Below are 18,683 nucleotides of genomic sequence, written 5' to 3' on the forward strand. Positions count from 1 at the left end.
TCCCCCGCTGAATACTTATTTTGGGTATCCTAAGCCAGATCCAGAGCGGATCCATCCGAAGTGCGAATTCTGGGCTATGGGCTCGCCGGGCAATCCGATCCTGGTGTGGGTCAATAAGATTTGCGCCAGCATGTCTGCTTCTAAAATAAGATCTTCCGATTTGAGCCCTCGAATATGATTCCAATACTGTGGAGTTAAGCTATAACTTGGCAGGCAGGAAGTAACCAAATTGAGAAAAATGCTGAATCAACCCGTAAAAAGAAATTTGGGAATAATACTACAGATTTCAAAATTTACTGAGGACTTGCAACGACGACCGCCCCGGGACCCACCCCAAAAATAGATGCTCAGGTGGAAGATCGCTTCTGGTGCAGGGACTGAACGATGTGTTCCGATACTATGTTTTCCTTAGATCCTTGATCGATGAGTGCGTTAATGACTGCTTGTAGGCCCTTGATCGGATTTCGTATTACGACACGAGTAGTTACGAGAGGCCAGTATTGGGACAGGTACGCTATATTTTTACCTAGGTAAGGTACAAGGTTTTTACAAAAATAAGTACCTAGGTAAGGTAAAAGGTTTTCAAATTTTTCTGTACCTAGGTAAAGATAAAAGGTAAAAACAAGTATACGAATTTTTAAATTTTTTATTCGGTACTTTTTTAAATTAAAATAACAATTCATATTTCTTTCTTCAAATAATAACCGAACGCAAATTTTGTTGTTCAGCTACCTGGCTTGAGCTTTGGAAACAGAAGAAATTTGCTCGCTTAGGCTCTGATGATTTATTCTCTTCCTTTTTTGCCACTTTTGATTTCATGGCCTCATATGACGCATAGCTGTTTGGATGCACCCTCTACAAAAAAGTATTAATAGAATAAAATATTTTTAAAACTTCATAACATTTAATTTTGTGACGGAATTTTAATTTTGGCGAAATATTGTATGTGCGTATGTAAAAATGAATGGCTACTTCAATATATATTATCAATATTTTGGCGCCAATTATTGTATGTGCGTATGTAAAAATGAATAGCTACATCAATATATATCATCCATTTCCAATAAATATTGATGTAGCCATTCATTTTTGATTTGGTATAGAGAAAACGTCGACACATCAAAGCACAATTTTTATATTTTTTAAATTAAATGCGCTTTTATTTACAAAATCATTTTTTTCCATGTACAAATACACATTTCGCGCATTAAATATTTTCCGAGAAAATACCCTTTTTACACATTACGAAATTTGATTTTGTCAATAAAATGTTCTTTAATTTAAAAAGTATAAACGAACTTTTATATTCCGAAGCACAGAACTTATACTTATTTTCATTTACTTTACTTCACTTTTAACTTGCACAGAAATACACACATATGAACATATAATATATTTATACTATACTTGCCTTAAGATGTTTGTGTAAATTTCCAGTCGAATTTTCGTCGAATTTAATCGCTTTATTTACACACAATACACAATTCACATCTGGCTTAAAAAATTGGCCATTTATAACAAAAGGTAGTTTCTTTTTATTTGAGCTTTCTTTTACGGACAATTTTCGTCTCTTTTGGACAGTTTTGGGTTCTTTCACAAATTGTTAAGGTATGATCAAATTTGAGTGTTTGATTTAAGCTAATAATAACCGAACAGCATTTGCGTGGAAAATTGTGAAATTAAAATCGAAACATAAATAATTTCCTATGGTGGAATCAGCTTATTATTATTATTGTGGAGTTTGATTATTTTGTTCAAAGGAAAATGATCAAAAAGTCTATTTAGTAATAAATAAAGCTAACACAAATATTTCAGTACCTTTTTACCTAGCTTACCTAATTCTCTAGGTATACAAAAATTTGTACCTAGGTAATGTAAAAGGTAGCATAATATTTGTATACCTAGGTAAGGTAAAAGATACCACAAAATTGTACCTAGGTATGTACCTAGGTACAAGTATCTAGGTACTCCCCAACACTGCTGAGATATCGACATCATACAGACAGTCGGACAGACAGACATGGCCAGATCTACTCAGTAGCCGATCCTGATCAAGAATATATATACTTTATAAGAACGGAAACGCTTCCTTCTGTCTTTTACATACTTTTTAACGAATCTAGTATACACTTTTATTCTACGAGTAATGGGTATAAAAATGCTGTTCGTAACAGTTGTTTTCAAGTATCTGCTGCTCTTCACTGTATATTAGCAGTGTTGACCGTTTTGGAACGACTGGAAATCAAGCCGAAACCCATGCTTACGGCAAAACTGAATTGCATTAGCCAGGCGATACCTTAGTGCAGTTCCTATGTATTTAAAGTAGAAATTTGAAGAGTGGAGTGAGATCCTACCAATTGAAATTTCTCTCAAAATCGTAAAGCATGAACTAGATTTCATTGGTAGACTCTTCTCGTCTCTTTAATTTCCTTTTAAAAGATAAGCCATTATTGAAAAAATGTTTTGTAAGCTAACTTGCATTTTATCTTAACTAACTAACTAACGCTGCCCCAAATGTTGGGTATTTCGCACGAACATATTGAAATGCTAGTTGTTTATTAAAGAGTGTGCAATTGGGAGTTGAATTATAGTGGAACCAGTTTTACATCTCTGTTTCGAGGAGGTATTTATACCCGTTACTCGTAGAGTAAAAGCAAAGACATTATAATAATAAGATGCGTAACGGCCATACATTGGTTTTGTGACGACCAAAATTGCTCTCTTTTCGCTCGCCTAAAATCGTGAGCGTTAAAATCTAAAAATAGAATTGTCTTGCTTGTATGAGTAAAAACAATAAAGGAGATCGTGTGCATGTGTGCGTGCTTATGCTAGAAGACGATTTTAGGGCCGAAATCAATTTTGATCTAAGAAACAAATTTGATTAATGTTTTGGTCAATTTCGATTCGTAACTCTTATGGTTTGAAAAAAGTTTTTTATACCCGTTACTCGTAGAGCATTTCTTACCACCCATAATTGCGCGCTTTTTTAAAAATATCAAAATAAAATATAAAAAAATAATTTAAGTGAATCTTATTTGCATTTTAAATACTGAAATTTATACTAGTAATTTGACTAAATAACTATAGTAAATAATTAAAATGTATATAAAGTAAATTATTAAAACTACTGTAATTTAAAACAAAGAATTTAAAAAAAAAAAGAAATTACATTTAAAATATTTCATAAAAATAATTCATAAACTAAAATATTAATTATAACATAAATAAAAATATGGAAACTCTTTATTGCAAAATTGATTTCATTGATGCACGAAGTGCGGACATAAGCACCGAAGAATCATCGATGTCTTATATTTTGCACACGTCGCACGCTGAATACTCTAATGAAAACTATTCTAATATAAAATCATATTTGAAAATTATTATGCATTATTAGGTACATAGATTGTGCTATTCTATGTTGAATTTAAATAATTGTTATGTTAAGGCAATGCAAAACTAGAGTTTTTAAGTGGTGGCAATTTATAAAAAATAATATAGATTTAAAGTCTAAGAACTTCTAAAATGAAGGTCATATTTTGTCATTTTTACAATGCTTGTGCATACGTGTGCACCAATACAGTGGTCAGCTGTCGCTGTATGCGTGCAAGAGAGCTGCTGGCTCTAGAGCTCTCCGCTCTTCGAGAGAGCCTGGAGCAATCGTGTGCAAAAAAATCGTATGGCGTTACGCATCTTGTTATTCGAATGTCTTTGGTAAAAGGGTATACTAGATTCGTTGAAAAGTATGTAACAGGCAGAAGAAAGCGTTTCCGACCATATAAAGTATATATATTCTTGATCAGGATAAATAGCCGAGTCGATATGGCCATGTCCGCCTGTCCGTCTGTCCGTTTGAACGTCGAGATCTCAGAACCTACAATAGCTAGAAAGTTGAGATTAAGCATACAGACTCGAGAGACATAGACGCAGCGCAAGTTTGCCACGCATACTCTAACTCCCATTAACCGCTCAAAACTGCCATGCCCACAATTTTGAAAAATGTTTTGATATTTTTTTATTAGTCGTATAAATTTATATTGATCTACCAAAAAACCTTTTTACCATGCCCAATCTAACGCCCACAAACCGCCTAAAGCTGCCACGCCCACACTTAAAAAAAATGGTTTGATATTTTTTCATTTTTGTATTTGTATTTGTACAAACGCACTGTAAGCCTTCCTGTTCAAGGCATCTGTAAGCATTATCTTTATATTACGCAGCTTTCGTAAAACATAATCAGGAATATTTTATTTAACTACAATAAGTCTGTATAAATATTTAAACACTTTCATTTATTTGGTTTAGTTTAATAAGGTAAAAAAGGGCAAAGTACAAATATAGAAATAATATAGCTATATTATAAATAATTTTAAAGCAACAGGATTTATACGATATAAAATAAAAATAAGCGTGTTTGTTCATACGTTTATAATTTAAAAGAATTAAGTTTAATGCATTATTGTAGAAAACTAAAAGAAGACTTCTATTCATTCGCAAGTTTCTTTCTTGCGGAACATTTTCATTGTTCCATGGAAAATTAATTGCTTTAGAATAATACCTATTTTAATGCGACTGGGACTGGATGAATGCAAATTATTAATTTAAAATAAAAATATCTATAAGTAATTAAGTAAGATAGTGCTATACAAAAAGAACGGATTACTTTTTATTTTTCATATATATTATTTTAACTATGATCACTTTGATTGTAGTTAATATTTGATTCAGATACAAAATAAATTCTTTTAATTTTCACATTTAGAACCCTTTTATCTACTCTTTTCAATTCAATTTTTGATATTTTCAGTGGACGACCTGTCTTTTATGGGTATTTAATGGCCGTTGGTCGAGTGATTTAATGTGATCGTTTTCATTCAGTTTGTTCTTCGTATATTTTGTAAGCCATTTTCGCATATGCAGATCTGTGTGAACATGGTTCAAAAAGTGCATATAAGACATATTTATTATATATATAAACTAGAATGACCCGGTGGACTTCGTGCCACCTAGCCGAGATTCAATTCATGCTATATAAACAAAAACAATTTTTTTCTCTGTGAAGCATGAAAACAACTAATGAAAACTCCCTATAATTTTTTAATATTGAAAAATTCAAGAATCAAATATTACCAATGAAACCAATTATTTTTAAAATTTCTCAATTTCCACAATAAAAAAACTAAAATTTCCAAAAATTCCGTTATGCCCCAGCCTATAACTAATCAATAATGAAAAATTGTTGAAGAAGACATTCATTTCAAAACCCTTTTAAATGTCAACAATTTTTCTATTTTTCTTATGCCACATGGAATGTTAGCCGATTGCCAGGCCTACAGAATATACTCTCCAAATTTTATCAAAATCGGTCAAGTAGTTTCGAAAGAGTTCGGTTACTAACAGTGTGACAGCAGAATTTTATATATAAGATATTATATAATACTTTAAAAAAAATATATAATATTATTTATTATAAAATCTTATGTAACATATGAAATGGGCTCTTATAATTTGTCCCTAATAACCTCAATACAGTAATCTTCCAGCACTCCTCAATATTACAATTTCACTTTTATGTAGAAGTTTCACAAATGTCAAGATATCCAACTGCTTCTCTAGGATGTGTTTTTTGGGACTTTGATATAATCCATCTCTCAAAATCATGCAGGGTGTCCCAAGGAAAATATCGATAAAGATCTAAGGAAATTGATTTTTAAAGTTTTGTGCATTCGGTAAATTATCAAAATTAACGATTGGAAACATTGGTTGAAATGGCTTCCGCAGGTTAGAAATTTTTAAATATATTTTATTTTAACGTAATACTCTTCTTTTGTTTAATAATTGTTGTATTGCTGTACAGTATTCAGTTGCGCATTCATTTTTGTCGGTCCACATGGTTTTTTTTTTGACACGTAATGTGAAAGTAACGCCAGTCCAAATGTATATGTTTACACATGCATATGTATAATCTTGCTTATCTTAATATAGTACCTCAACATGTACATGTTTTATTGTTTAATATAAATTAAGTTTCACCGCTTAATTTCTAATATTTCTATGGTAATGTGTATATTATTTGTATTTTAGTTATGATTTATAATGTATTTCATTTTAATGTATATTAAATATTAATTTTTAGGAAAAAAGGGCAAGAAGAATAAAGGAACAGTTATATCCTTGCAATCATTTCTATGTAATTCTGATGCACCAGTTGGAACAACCCAAGTCTCAAAAAAAATTCGAAATTTAGATGGCGAAGATAGCGATGATGGTTGCGGTACATTGCCGTTGGTTTATCAGCTTCCAACCGCTCCAAGGGCAAATCGAATATTTGACGATAATTCTATTCCTCATAAAGCCCCATTTATTGCTTATATCAATAATTTACCATTTGACGCAAATGAAGATGACCTCTACGAATTTTTTGAAGGTATTAATTTAATTTCTCTGAGACTACCTAGAGAAGATGGCGAAAATGGTCGATCCAGAGGCTTTGGTTATGTTGAGTTGGAAAATCGAGATGATTTAATCCATGTACTTAGTTTACCAGACCCCTCAATTAAAGGTCGTCGCATTCGTATTGAGCTATCAAATGAAAACGACCAGCAAAGCCGGCAAAAAAGTAATAGGCGGTTCGATGGCTTTGGTAATAATGGCGATAATAGAGACTCCGGAAATTGGAGGCGAGATAGTCAAAATAACGGAAGTAACTTTGGATATTCTTCCAATTTTGAAAGAAGCTTTAACAGAGAAAGAAAACCTTTACCAGATAGAGAAGATGCGAACACTCCGGGATCTTGGCGCACAAACGCTAGACCGCCATCTATTGATTCATCCCCTACGCGGAGGGAAATTGACCTAGTATCTGAAAAGTATCGCGAGGGTCGAGGCAGAGCAACGGATCGATATTCCCGAGAAGATACATCCAAATTTGAAGAAAGGCCGAAATTGAATTTAAAACCACGAACTTTACCATTGCCAGAAGTGAAGAGTTTTGACTTCGAAAAAAATGATGATGAGATCCATTTGGATAAACAAAGCGGAACTTCATTGAACGTGTTTGGGTCTGCAAAACCTGTAGATACAGCAGCAAGGGAGTTGGAAATTGAGCAGAGATTGGCTCTCGCTCGAAAACAGGATAAGAGTCGTAGAGAAGAGGAGGTTTTAAATGAAAAACTTGCCGAACTCCAGGTGGATACAAATGATAATGAAAGTCTTATTGCCACAGTTAGTTGGCGCAGGAATCAAGACTACAAGGAGAGCGACAAAGTTAATAAGTGTCCAGGTAACTAATTATGAGTTATTTGTCTGAATGTAGAGGTAAATACGAAAATTTTATCTGACTTTTAAGTTCTTAATCTGAAGCAAAAGGTCTAAAATAAAGAAATAAATAAATATATATCAGACAAGAAAGTATACAAAGGCACATAAAATAAAAAAAAATAAAATTCACTCTTTTGTCTTATCTATGTATGTGTGCGTGCTTGTGTAAGAAGACGATATTAAAGTCGAAATCATTATTTGTCGAAAAAACGTGTTTGAAAACCGAGGTATAGAGATCCTGTGGGTCAAAGGATCTATTATAAAGTTGTATGTGTAAAATGTTGTTTAACATGTATGATTCTACTAATAAACTTCAAGTAGCACCAAATAATTGGAATTCATGGTATTGTCATATGAAATACTAAAGAAAAGTAATTTGCTCGTTAGGTACATATGTATATGTCGCAGTGTTGTTGTTTTCTTGCGTCTGATCTGCCATGTTGTCACATAAACTTTTAGAGTAAAGCGAATTCCAACCGGCGTTTGCAACCGTCTGCATGCGACTGCTCGCATTTTTTACGCATCGATCTATGCTTTATACACGCTAGCTGGACTACACTAGGCGACAGCGCGACAACGTCGTCGCCTCACTCGTTGCGGTACTTTGCCGCCAGTCATATTATGCGTCGTAGTCAAATTCTAAGAATGATTTCACAATGTACCAAACTCATTGCGGAGCAGCGACTTCCAAGCGCAGTGGTCAAACTATGTTAATAATGTGACAGACACGTACAGTGGTCAAAATTCATTCATTATGCGACATATACATATTTAGGGTGTATACATATTTAGATTTGTTAAATGGTGGAATTTAGTGTGTTTACATTTTTTCATTTTATTTGTTTTTTCAGTTTCTATCGATATGTTAAAATTTGCCACGCTTACTGTAACGCCCCATTTTTTAAGATATTATTTCTTTTGTTAATTTTGTTATTTATATACCAAAAAGATCGCACTCCCACAGCCTGAGTAATTGGTATCTGACAGTCGAGGATCCCTCTTGTTTTAATTTTTTTATAAGCTACATGTTTAAATAAAATACCTAATATAGTTACTGCAGTTACTTCCCTATACATTTATGTTTAGGGCGTTTAATTTCTTAATGCTGTGTCGAACACCGATGTCTCCATTCTGCTCGCTCATGCTGTCCTACCCCTTCAGTACAAGTCCCAAAGAATTTCCAAAGAAATCCCTAGGGTGTCTCCAGAAATCCCGAGGAATTATCCATACGAATCGGCGAGGAATTTCCACACAACAGACGTTCATGGCGAGGAATTCAAAATACCCGAGAAATTCTTGGGTAAATTACGAGGAATATCGAAAAATAAGCCAGGTCTTTTCTCGAGGAATAATAAAGGAATTAATAGGAAATTTCTCGGGAGTTCCTTAAGAACTCCTCGGAAAATATGTACCTGTAAATCCAGAAAAATCTCAAAAAAAAAAACTTAAAAAAGTTATGTAAATGTTAAATTAAATTTTTTTTTTTTTTTGTATTACATTAATTTATTCCTTTTTTTGTTTAAATTGTTTTTTATGCCAGTGCGTGGGCCTTCTCCGCTGGCTGCTCGGCTGGCCTTCTAATGTGCTAATAATATTAATATCATGTAGTTTGGAATGCAATTAGATTTGCTAATTTATCAATGCGAAAAAGTTTTTACCGTTTTTATATATTTCACGTTGAAAATTGTCCAAACACCACTTGTCATGTTCAACAATTGTATGCAAATGCAAAAGAAAAGGGGTGACGGAAAACGAAACCGAAAATACTGACAGACGCGTGCCAGGGTATTTACGACCATAATGATCCCGTGTAATTAGAATTAACAAAAGGATAAATCATAGTAGTCAGCCAAACGAATTCATTGTTTTCGCATTGACTTTCTAAGGCAAAATAAGTATACCCGTTACTCGTAGACTAAAAGGGTATACTAGATTCGTCGAAAAGTATGTAACAGACAGAAGAAAGAGTTTCCGATTATATAAAGTATATATATTCTTGATCAGGATCAATAGTCAAGTCGACCTGGCAGTGTCCGTCTGTCCGTCCGTATGAACGCTGAGATCTCAGGAACTACAAAAGCTAGAAAGTTGAGATTAAGCATACAGACTCCAGAGTAATAGACGCAGCGCAAGTTTGTCGATTCATGTTGCCACGCCCACTCTAACGCCCACAAACCGCCCAAAGCTGCCACGCCCACACTTTTGAAAAATGTTTTGATATTTTTTCATTTTTGTATTGGTCTTGTAAATTTCTATCGATCTTTTAAAAAACTTTTTGCCAAGCCCACTTTAACGCCCACAAACCGCCAAAAACTGTCAGTGTTAAAGACTCTCCTTCCCACTTCTACTAGCATAGTAACGGGTATCAAATAGTCGGGAAACTCGACTATAGAGTTCTCTCTTGTTTTATATAAGGCTTTTATTGGTCCGATCTTTACTCCTGTAACATTATGGCGGATGCAATAAATATTTTTTATCTCTTGTGTTCCGATGAATCCGTCAATATCTAACAAATAGTTCACACCTAAAAAATGTAAAGTCCAGATTTTATACAACATTTAATACCGGTTCTCAGTCTATCCTTTCTAAATATTTTAGTGCTTGGTTAAATATTACTGTGACTAGTTCTCAGTGTTACAAGAACTATTTAAACCGTTGTGAGTTCGCACAGGATCTGAAACAGTTTTTTAACTTCGTTAACATTAAATGCAAAACGAGTTCTTACCCTTCCCCGCTTTTTTTTAAATACTATGATAACATCTGTAGGAGGCTAATAAAAGGCGTCCGTTCTCTCTTCTTTATTCTCTCGTTCCGTTCCTTCTTAGACTATTACATGTATGTATTAGTGTGTCGGTTGCTGATCGTGCGAACGGGACACACACAGTAGTGTCCGTAAGGACGATTAGCACATTCGAGTACGCGAGAGACGCGCATATTGTACTTAAACTGAGAGTATGTATATCTAGGACTGTATGTGCAATGACTGTGTGTATGTATACGGTATTGTGGCTGCTTGCTACAATCGGCCATCCTGACCGGAGAGCTCCTGATCTCTATTTATTAACTTAGACTTTTGTTTATCCATGGGCGCATATTTGCCACTGCCCAAACTCCTTTGTATGGAAGTCTAGGCTGTTGAAAACCTTCCACGTCCTCCACGACATATCTATCATTACGCAAAACTTGTGTTATTCTATATGGACCTTTGAATTTAGTGATTAATTTTTTGGATACGCCTTCGTGCGAGTCGAAATTCTTGATCATCACCAAATCTTCTTGTTCATACTTATGAGAATCCATTCTTTTAGAGTCCGTTCGTAGCTTGTTGTATTCTTGCAATTTATTGATGTTTTTTCCAGCATTTTCTCTAATTTTCTACAAATTCACATCATCACCTTTTTTATTTATTTCTTCAAACCTTTCTTTTAAACTATCTATAACTTTGCCTTTTTGAGAGGTTAATTGATCTTTGCATTGTATTATTTAGCGCATACTCGACCGTTTCTAAAACAGTGACCCAATGTTGTCCTTTGCCTGGTTCAGTCAATTTAGCTTTAATAGGACCTATGCTTCTGTTCACCCTTTCGACCTGACCATTAGCCTGTGGGGAACCAGTAGCTATCTTTATGTGTTTTATTTCATTTTCTTCTAAGAAATCTTGAAATTCCCCTCGGTCCGAAATAATACATTTTGGCCTACGGTAATCCCTAAAATAGTCCTTAATGCTACTTTTGCTTCCTTTGATTTTGTTGTTTTTGCAGGATATAGTCTTACAAACTTTGTAAATGCGTCTATAATCACTAATATGTGTTTGTTCGACCTACTTTTATTAACAGGACCATAATGGTCTATGTGTACCACGTCAAATGGAATATTTACTTTGGGAATGTTGTGAGGGAATCCCCCTTCTTTTTCAGACTTTTCAGAATAAGCTATGCACTTCAGACAATTGCTAATATGTATCTTGCAATTCTCTCTAACTTTGGGAAACCAATAGATTTTTGAAATCACTTCTACCATTTTGTCTATGCCAACGTGTCCTAATTGATCATGATAATTAAACAAAATGTGGCTTTCCATTTCGAACGCTACATAAAATAAAATAACTTTCTTATCCTTCTTTCGATAAACTATACCATTACGCATTTCATTATCTTTGAGTTCTGACTGCTGCAGCTGCTTAGCTATAGTTTTGATCTTCTCGTCTCTGCTTTGACAAATAATTAGATTTTCCTCAAATCGATCGTTAGTATGTTTGTATTTCTACTGAGTGCATCTACGTGCTGCATGCACTTACCGGCCCTATGTTCTAAGATGTAATCATAATCTTGTAGAAACAGCGCCCACCTGGCTATTCTTGGACTTAATTCTTTTTTATTTAATGCTAAGGTAAAAGCACTACAATCTGTGACTATTTTGAACTCTATTCCTTGAAGATAAATCATAAAACGTTGCAAAGAGTAAATCACCGCGAGGGTTTCTAATTCGAAACTGTGGTATTTTGCTTCAATATCAGTCGTTTGTTTAGAAAAGTAAAATACCGGATGAAACTTTTCTTTTTCTTTTTTCTTTTTCTGCATAAGAATAGAACCGAATCCTAAAGCGCTAGCGTTGCAATGTAATTCCGTTGGGTCTGTAGGGCTGTATAATGCTAAAATAGGGGCTTCTAGAAGATTTCTTTTTAATGTTTCAAAACACTCTAACTCTGTCGCACCAAAATCGAATTTTCTATCTTTTCGTACAAGATCGTATACGGGCTTTGCTTTTGTAGAAAAATCTTTTAAAAATCGTCTAAAATAATCCAAGAAAGCTCTGAACTTCATGCGTTTTTGTCGGTACCGGAAAATCTTGTACTGCTTGCATGCCTTATGAGTCTGGTTTAATACCCTCTCCTGATATTACGTATCCTAAATACTTTACTTCACTTTGAAGGAATTCACATTTGTCTATCCTTAATTCCAACCTGTTATTTACTAATTCCTATATACTTCCGTTAATATTTCTATATGACTTTTACTATCCTTTGTTGCTATCAAAATATCACCCATGTAAATGAGGACCTTGTCCTCTTTTACTAAGTCTGCAAAAATTCTATTCACAAATCTTTGAAAAACTGCAGGAGCGTTTCGTAAGCCGAACGGCATTCGGAGCCATTCGTACTGTCCCATTGGCGTAGTGAACGCGGTGTACTTGACTGAATCCTCGTGCATATGCACGTGAAAGAACCCGTTTCTGAGATCTAGTTTGGTAAAAAGGACTTTTTCAGAAAGTTTATCAATAAGGTCATCTATCAACGAAGTAGGGTAGTTGTCTTTTAGCATGTTTTTGGTTGAGAGTTCGATAGTCAACGCACATTCTTAATTCCTATCATTCATACCTATCATTTAAGCCATAATTTTGACAATACCTATCATTTAAGCCATAATTTTGGCAATACCTATCATTTGCAATAAAATTTTTCAAATTTCTGTCATTTAAATAATCATTTTCACAATATCTATCATTTGAACTATCATTTTGACAATATCTATCATTTGAACTATCATTTTGACAATATCTATCATTTGAACTATAATTTTCCCTCACAATCCTAAAGTTACAAATGTTCATAAAATCTCGTCCCAAAACTGTTCCATATGCCATCGATCTGTTCGTCACAAATAATAACTCAAAATGAAGAATTTCTTTATTGATGATGACAAAACATGATATTTTTCCAATTATATATAAATTGCTACCGTTTATGCCAACATAATTTTTAGGAATCTTTTCATTTAACTTAATATCTTCTTTTTTCAATATTTTTTCAACGTATGACTTCTTTATGAAACTAATTGGACTGCCAGAATCAATTAGACATTCTAAAAACAAGCATTCATTAGGTTCTGCACTAAAATAAATCTTAAACAGTCTTACATATTCATTGTCAGATACGAACTTCCTCTCGGTGCAGTTGTACACCAGATGATCCTTACTGCCACATGCGTAGCAGGCTCCATACTCGCGCTTGGGCTTGTGGCAGTCAGCATCGAAATACCCAATAGCATTGCAATTAAAGAACCTTTTTGGGGGCGCTGAACCAGGTCCCCTCTCGAACGAAATTTTGGCACGTCCAGCTGAAGAAAGTAGCGGTTTACGTAACGAGACCTTGGCAAATGCCTGCAACATCTGCGCAGACGAGTTAAAACAGTGCATGTGTGCCTGTTGTCGCAGAAGGGACTCCGGAATCCCTTCAATGATGTTATCGATTAGTTCCTCATCGTCTATCCGAATCTGTGTAGCCAACAACGTTTTTTCTTTGAAGTATGTAAAAAAATTTTCTGACGGTTTCCATTTGCGCTCTTGAAACTTTCGTCGAGTTATTATTTTGCTCTCGGTGCCGTGGAAAGCTTCTTCAAGTTGAAACTTCGTTGATTCGCTTTGTAGGTTGAGTTCTTGAGAATAAAAATTTCACAGTAATCCCACTTCTGAATTTGTGGGAGGCTAATAAAAGGCGTCCGTTCTCTCTTCTTGTCACAAACGAAGTGTTCTATATTCTCTCGTTCCGTTCCTTCTTAGACTATTACATGTATGTATTAGTGGGTCGGTTGCTGATCGTGCGAACGGGACACACACAGTAAGCACGATTAGCACATTCGAGTACGCGAGACGCGCATATTGTACTTAAACTAAGAGTATGCATATCTAGGACTGTATGTATACGGTAGTGTGGCTGCTTGCTACACATCGGATTGGGCAATAGGCGATCTATTTGCCAAGTTTTTTCAAGCAATATATTCTACGTAACCTCATTTCGAGCATCCACTCTTACGCGGTATTAAAGAGGAATCTTTAAATTGTCGGCTATCCCTAAGCTTTTTAAAATAGTTCTCACACCTTTTTTGCAGCATCTTTTTAGGTCCATTATATCACCATGTCAGCACAATTTTATGAAACGCAGATCGACAACCACTGCCCTTTTGGAGCTTAATATTCTTTGTTATACCGGTTTTAAAACATATTTTTCAACCAGATGTCAGTTACTTTACTTTAATAAAGCATTTTTTTTTTTTATTTATTACTTTGATTTTATTTATTGAATCTTCTTGTTTAAGAACTAAGTTTAAAAATCTTAACTATTACAAGTATTTTTTTCTGAACAGTTGTATTATTTTTCCAACTGTTATATGATTAAACGGCCCTAAAAATTTCCTCGCTGGGTTGGTAGGTCTTTTCGCCGGAGACGGGAACGGCTGCTGAACTGGGTTAAACCTCTCGCTAGGTGGTTGGGGTGAGAGTAAAGCTTGCTATGGTATTTTTCCTTAAGTTCCGTAATTTCATTGATAACTGATGGGATATTTAAGTCTCTTTGGATGTTTACATTCCGAACGTACCACGGTGCCCCAGTGATGGTTCTCAGAACCTTTGATTGTGTTCGCTGTATTATGTCAATATTGCTGTTGCTGGCGTTGCCCCATAACCGTGAGCCATAGGCCCAGATAGGTTTCAATACAGAATTGTAGAGTAAGATCTAGGCTGAGCGGAGAACCAGAGTTGATAAGCCAGTGTAAGTTGTTGGCTTTGAGTTTCAGTTGAGATTTTTTGGCTTCAATGTACCAGCGCCATGTGAGTCTTCTGTCAAGGTGTACTCCTAGGTACGCTACCTAATCTGCTTTCGGGAGTGGTATGTTGTTTAATAAGAGCGGAGGGCAGTCTTGTCTGTTTAGCGTAAACGTTACGTGCTTCCATTTTTGCTCGTTTACCTTTATTCGCCAGTCAGAGAGCCACTTCTCAGTGTCGGTGAGGTGCAATGCCAGCTGTGCTGTAGCTTGGGTAGGGGACCTTGAACGTCGGCAAATGTGGATACCGTTAAGCGACTATTTGTAGGGATGTCAGTGGAAGTGGCAGTGTTGCACCGCACTGCAAACTTTCTGTCATAGAGGTAAGACATTTTAAACATTAGGCCGTCGAGCCAGACTCTGTCGAATGCTTTCCCAAGCGTCTAAAAATACTGCTGTACAATATTCGCGATTTTCGAATGCAGTTCTTATTTCCGTTGTTATACGATTCACCTGTTCAATGGTTCCGTGGCATTCGCGAAATCCAAATTGATGGGCTGGGATTATGTTGTGGGTTCTCAGATGTAGATTAAGTCGGACCAGCAGGCATTTTTCGAATAGTTTCGAAATACATGAGAGTAGACTTATTGGTCTGTAAGATAAAGGGACTGTGTGGTCCTTACCAGGCTTTGAAATCATTATGATAATCGACCTCTTCCATCGTTGTGAAAAGTAACCAAGTTTGGTGATGGCATTAAAGAGCTGGGTTATGTAGTGAACTGCAGAGTGAGGCAGCTGGATGATCATTTCCGGTGTTATAAGGCCGCAGCCCGGGGATTTTTTCTGGCTGAGATTGTCTTTGATTATTTTAATTACTTCTTTAGGACGAAACACAATTGGGGTGTGTTGCTGGTGGCAGTTTACGGGTGAGGAAGTTTTGTTGTGTGTCTAATTTTGTATGCACTTCATGTGGGGTTCGGGTATTTTGGGTTGTAGGCGTCATACCTGATTTTAAAACGTTTGCAAAGGTTATCTTGTTAGTGCTGGGTGTAGACCAGGGAGCGAAACTTGTTGCTTTCGATAAAAGTACATCAGGATTTGTTTCTGATGGTGTCAGCGTAGCTGTTCCTTGGTGTGCCCGCGCCGTGTTCATTCATTTGTGAAGACGGCTTTTCAGCTCTTTGTAGATTGAACAGCCTCTGTAGTTTGCTGTGTGATTACCCCCACAGTTATTGCATTTTTCTCGTTTACATTTTCTTTATTAGTTTGGCAGTGTGTGGAGTCACGGAGATCTCCACAGACTACGCACACCGGGCGAAGTGTGCAATACGACCTCGTGTGGCCAAACTCTTGGCAGTTCGTACATTGCCTTACGTTTATGCGGCTCTTCTACTGTGATCCTACGGTGCAGAAGGAGCTGGAGTTTGTAAATTGGATGAACCTCGTTTTTTTTTAGGAGGCTTGTTTTCTGGTTCAAGGTCAATCTTGAAGAGTGTTTGGGGCTGCCTGTTTCTGTATTTGATATTGAACACGCTTTTGGCGCAAAATCCCTTTTCCTTCAGCGCCTCACTTATCTCATCGGGCGTAACATCAGACTCAATGCTCTTCAGTACTACTTGCAGGCCCTTGCTGCGTTTAAGCTGGTAGGTGTAGAAGCCTATTTTTTGTGCGGTAAGGTAGTTTGTGACTTTTCTGTAGTTTTCCTCCGTTTTCGTTTGAAGTTTGATTTCATTGATAGTACCTCTTACGAGAGGAATTATATGAAAGCTATCTTTTCCAATAAGGCCAATCAAAGCATTTACAAAACCGCTTGTGCTCTTCTCGCGGATGTATATTGGCGGAGGCTTTGTTTTCTTCGGTTCGATATGAACGGATCCCAGCGGCACGTCCTCAGCGGTATCTGCCAGCAAGGCAAATCTGTTGGTATTTCCGGGGGCTACATGGTAGTTCAAGGTAGAGTTGTCGCGTGTATTTTTCGGATTGTTTTCCATATCTGAATTTTCCGGGCTGAGCTTTCGCTTTATTGTAATGTAGCGGTCCATTCCAGTCTGCCAGGTCGACCCAGCTTTTTTGTTTACGTTTTCGTTTTGTTTTGCTGGTAGTGCAGCAGTACCATTTGTTGCTTGCGGTTTTACTTTCGCTGACTCAGTCAGAGCGTGAGCGGGTGCAGCGGACGACGAAATAGAGCTAAAAGAGTGGGAAAGCAAGAGCGCGCTCTTTCTTGATTTGTTGGTAGAAGAAGGTTTCTTGGGCTATGGGTTATTGACTGTCGGTGAGACGTAGGCAAAGTACGCGTTGTTGCGTTAAATTGAGAGCCGGCGTTCGTCTTGCTCACGCTGAGCGCGAGTGTCGTTCTGACTCATAGTTTTATTATTTAAGATAACGAATCACTATATCTATTTAAGCGATCTTGCATCGCATAGAGCGTCTCTTTCGCTTTCGGATTATTTATTTAGTTTATTTTATTAGTCGTTCACTTCAATCAAAACAACCCATTTTGTGCGGAGCTCGATAAAAACACGTCTTCACACGTCGGCGATCGGCACTTGAACTTTGATCAATCCACCAAGTGGAATGTTATGAACTTTTGTCGAATTAACCCAAGACAAGCGACTTTAACTCTAAGTGGGTGCTCTTTTTGTGTTATTCTCGACCCTAAACTTAAATTTTTAGACCATATTTGGTCTATTATTAGCCAGGGGTGCGCTTGACTTTATAATTAGATGGTCAAAGGAATTTAAAACATGACGAAAACATCATTCATCGTCCATATGAGTTTTTAGTGGAATTCACAGACGGTACGATACACGGTCGATTCGGTCTAGCCTACGCAATGCAATCTTGTTTCAGAACGTCGCACAGTGGAGCATTAGATACTTTTGCTTTACTAAAATCATAACTCTTGAACCAGTTCAGATATTTTCATAATTTTTTAATGAAAGGTAATTTTAATACCTTCCGATTAAGGGGTCATACAATATGGTGTGATAAATAGTAGATTTTATACTCGAAAATAAATTTTTTTGGAGGCAGTTTTCTTAATTTGTATCGCATTTCGACAAATTCGTTTCATTTGTTTTCTCTGAAAATGCTAATATGGTACATATTTAATGTTTTAAAAACAAAAAATAAATAAATTTTAAAGAAAAAATGTTATTTTTTATTTTGTATTTCGTCAATTTTTATCTATTTTAGTCTTTTTTTTTTACAAATAATTAAAAATAATCATACAATTTAACTTCATTAATTATTTTTGAAGAATAGTTAATCATTATACATTCATTTAAATTATTACAAAGTCAGGGATTAAAAAGCAAGCCGCCAATACAGGAAAAAATGTATGACCGCCATACAATTTCGTGCTGCGCAGCAACTGCGCTTGTAGCACAATTTGCGCGTTTTGTACCCTGAGTTGAAAGTATCTTTTGCCTGGGAAATTCGGGGTGGGACGTGGGGGGACCCGATCTCCTTTGATTCTGATAAAGAACATATTCAAGAATAACACCTTATACTCCAAACCCAGGGAATGGTAGGGAATCGATTTACTTCGGTAAATCAGGTATTCCTGCACTTGCAAAGAATATTATACATTTATTCTACCTTTGTTTTGCCGAGATTTGATGTCGGTTACATATTTTACCTAAAAATAGACCGCAAAGTCAGAATTTGAAATGTTGGTACGTCTATGAAATATAACCATTAATCTCTTAAAGCTAAAGAAAATCATTTTTGAGTTCAGTCGTGTACGCATTTCCATACGAAGTCTACTATTCTGTCCAATGCTGTTGCTGCATATTTTTGCCCTGCTGCAGCCAATTTTCTTGG

The 18,683-nt window shown here is 35.8% G+C and overlaps 1 protein-coding gene and 1 long non-coding RNA gene across 5 annotated transcripts in view; one reads left to right on the forward strand and one right to left on the reverse strand.

The window, feature by feature from the left end:
• Nucleotides 1-632: 632 nt before the first annotated feature.
• On the reverse strand, nucleotides 633-1,395 carry LOC120457859. Its single transcript, XR_005617112.1, has 2 exons — nucleotides 1,343-1,395; nucleotides 633-855 (listed from the first exon to the last, which is right to left on the reverse strand). It is a non-coding gene; the product is annotated as an uncharacterized LOC120457859 (long non-coding RNA).
• Nucleotides 1,396-5,623: 4,228 nt separating this feature from the next.
• Nucleotides 5,624-18,683, forward strand: part of LOC120457867 (eukaryotic translation initiation factor 4B) — an 85,202-nt gene continuing 72,142 nt past the window's right edge. For 3 of the 4 annotated variants that reach the window (XR_005617113.1, XM_039645393.1, XM_039645392.1), the window contains exons 1-2: nucleotides 5,625-5,781; nucleotides 6,137-7,282. Coding sequence is in view for 3 of the 4 variants with exons in the window: in XM_039645393.1 (XP_039501327.1) it covers nucleotides 5,769-5,781; nucleotides 6,137-7,282 (1,159 nt within the window). In the remaining variant the exon portion in view is untranslated. Of the gene's footprint in view, nucleotides 5,782-6,136; nucleotides 7,283-18,683 lie in introns of all 4 variants that reach the window. The other variant, XM_039645391.1, reaches the window with a different exon arrangement.

The sequence above is a fragment of the Drosophila santomea genome, unplaced genomic scaffold, assembly GCF_016746245.2.
Source record: "Drosophila santomea strain STO CAGO 1482 unplaced genomic scaffold, Prin_Dsan_1.1 Segkk85_quiver_pilon_scaf, whole genome shotgun sequence".
In the NCBI taxonomy this organism is placed as follows: Eukaryota; Metazoa; Arthropoda; class Insecta; order Diptera; family Drosophilidae; genus Drosophila; species Drosophila santomea.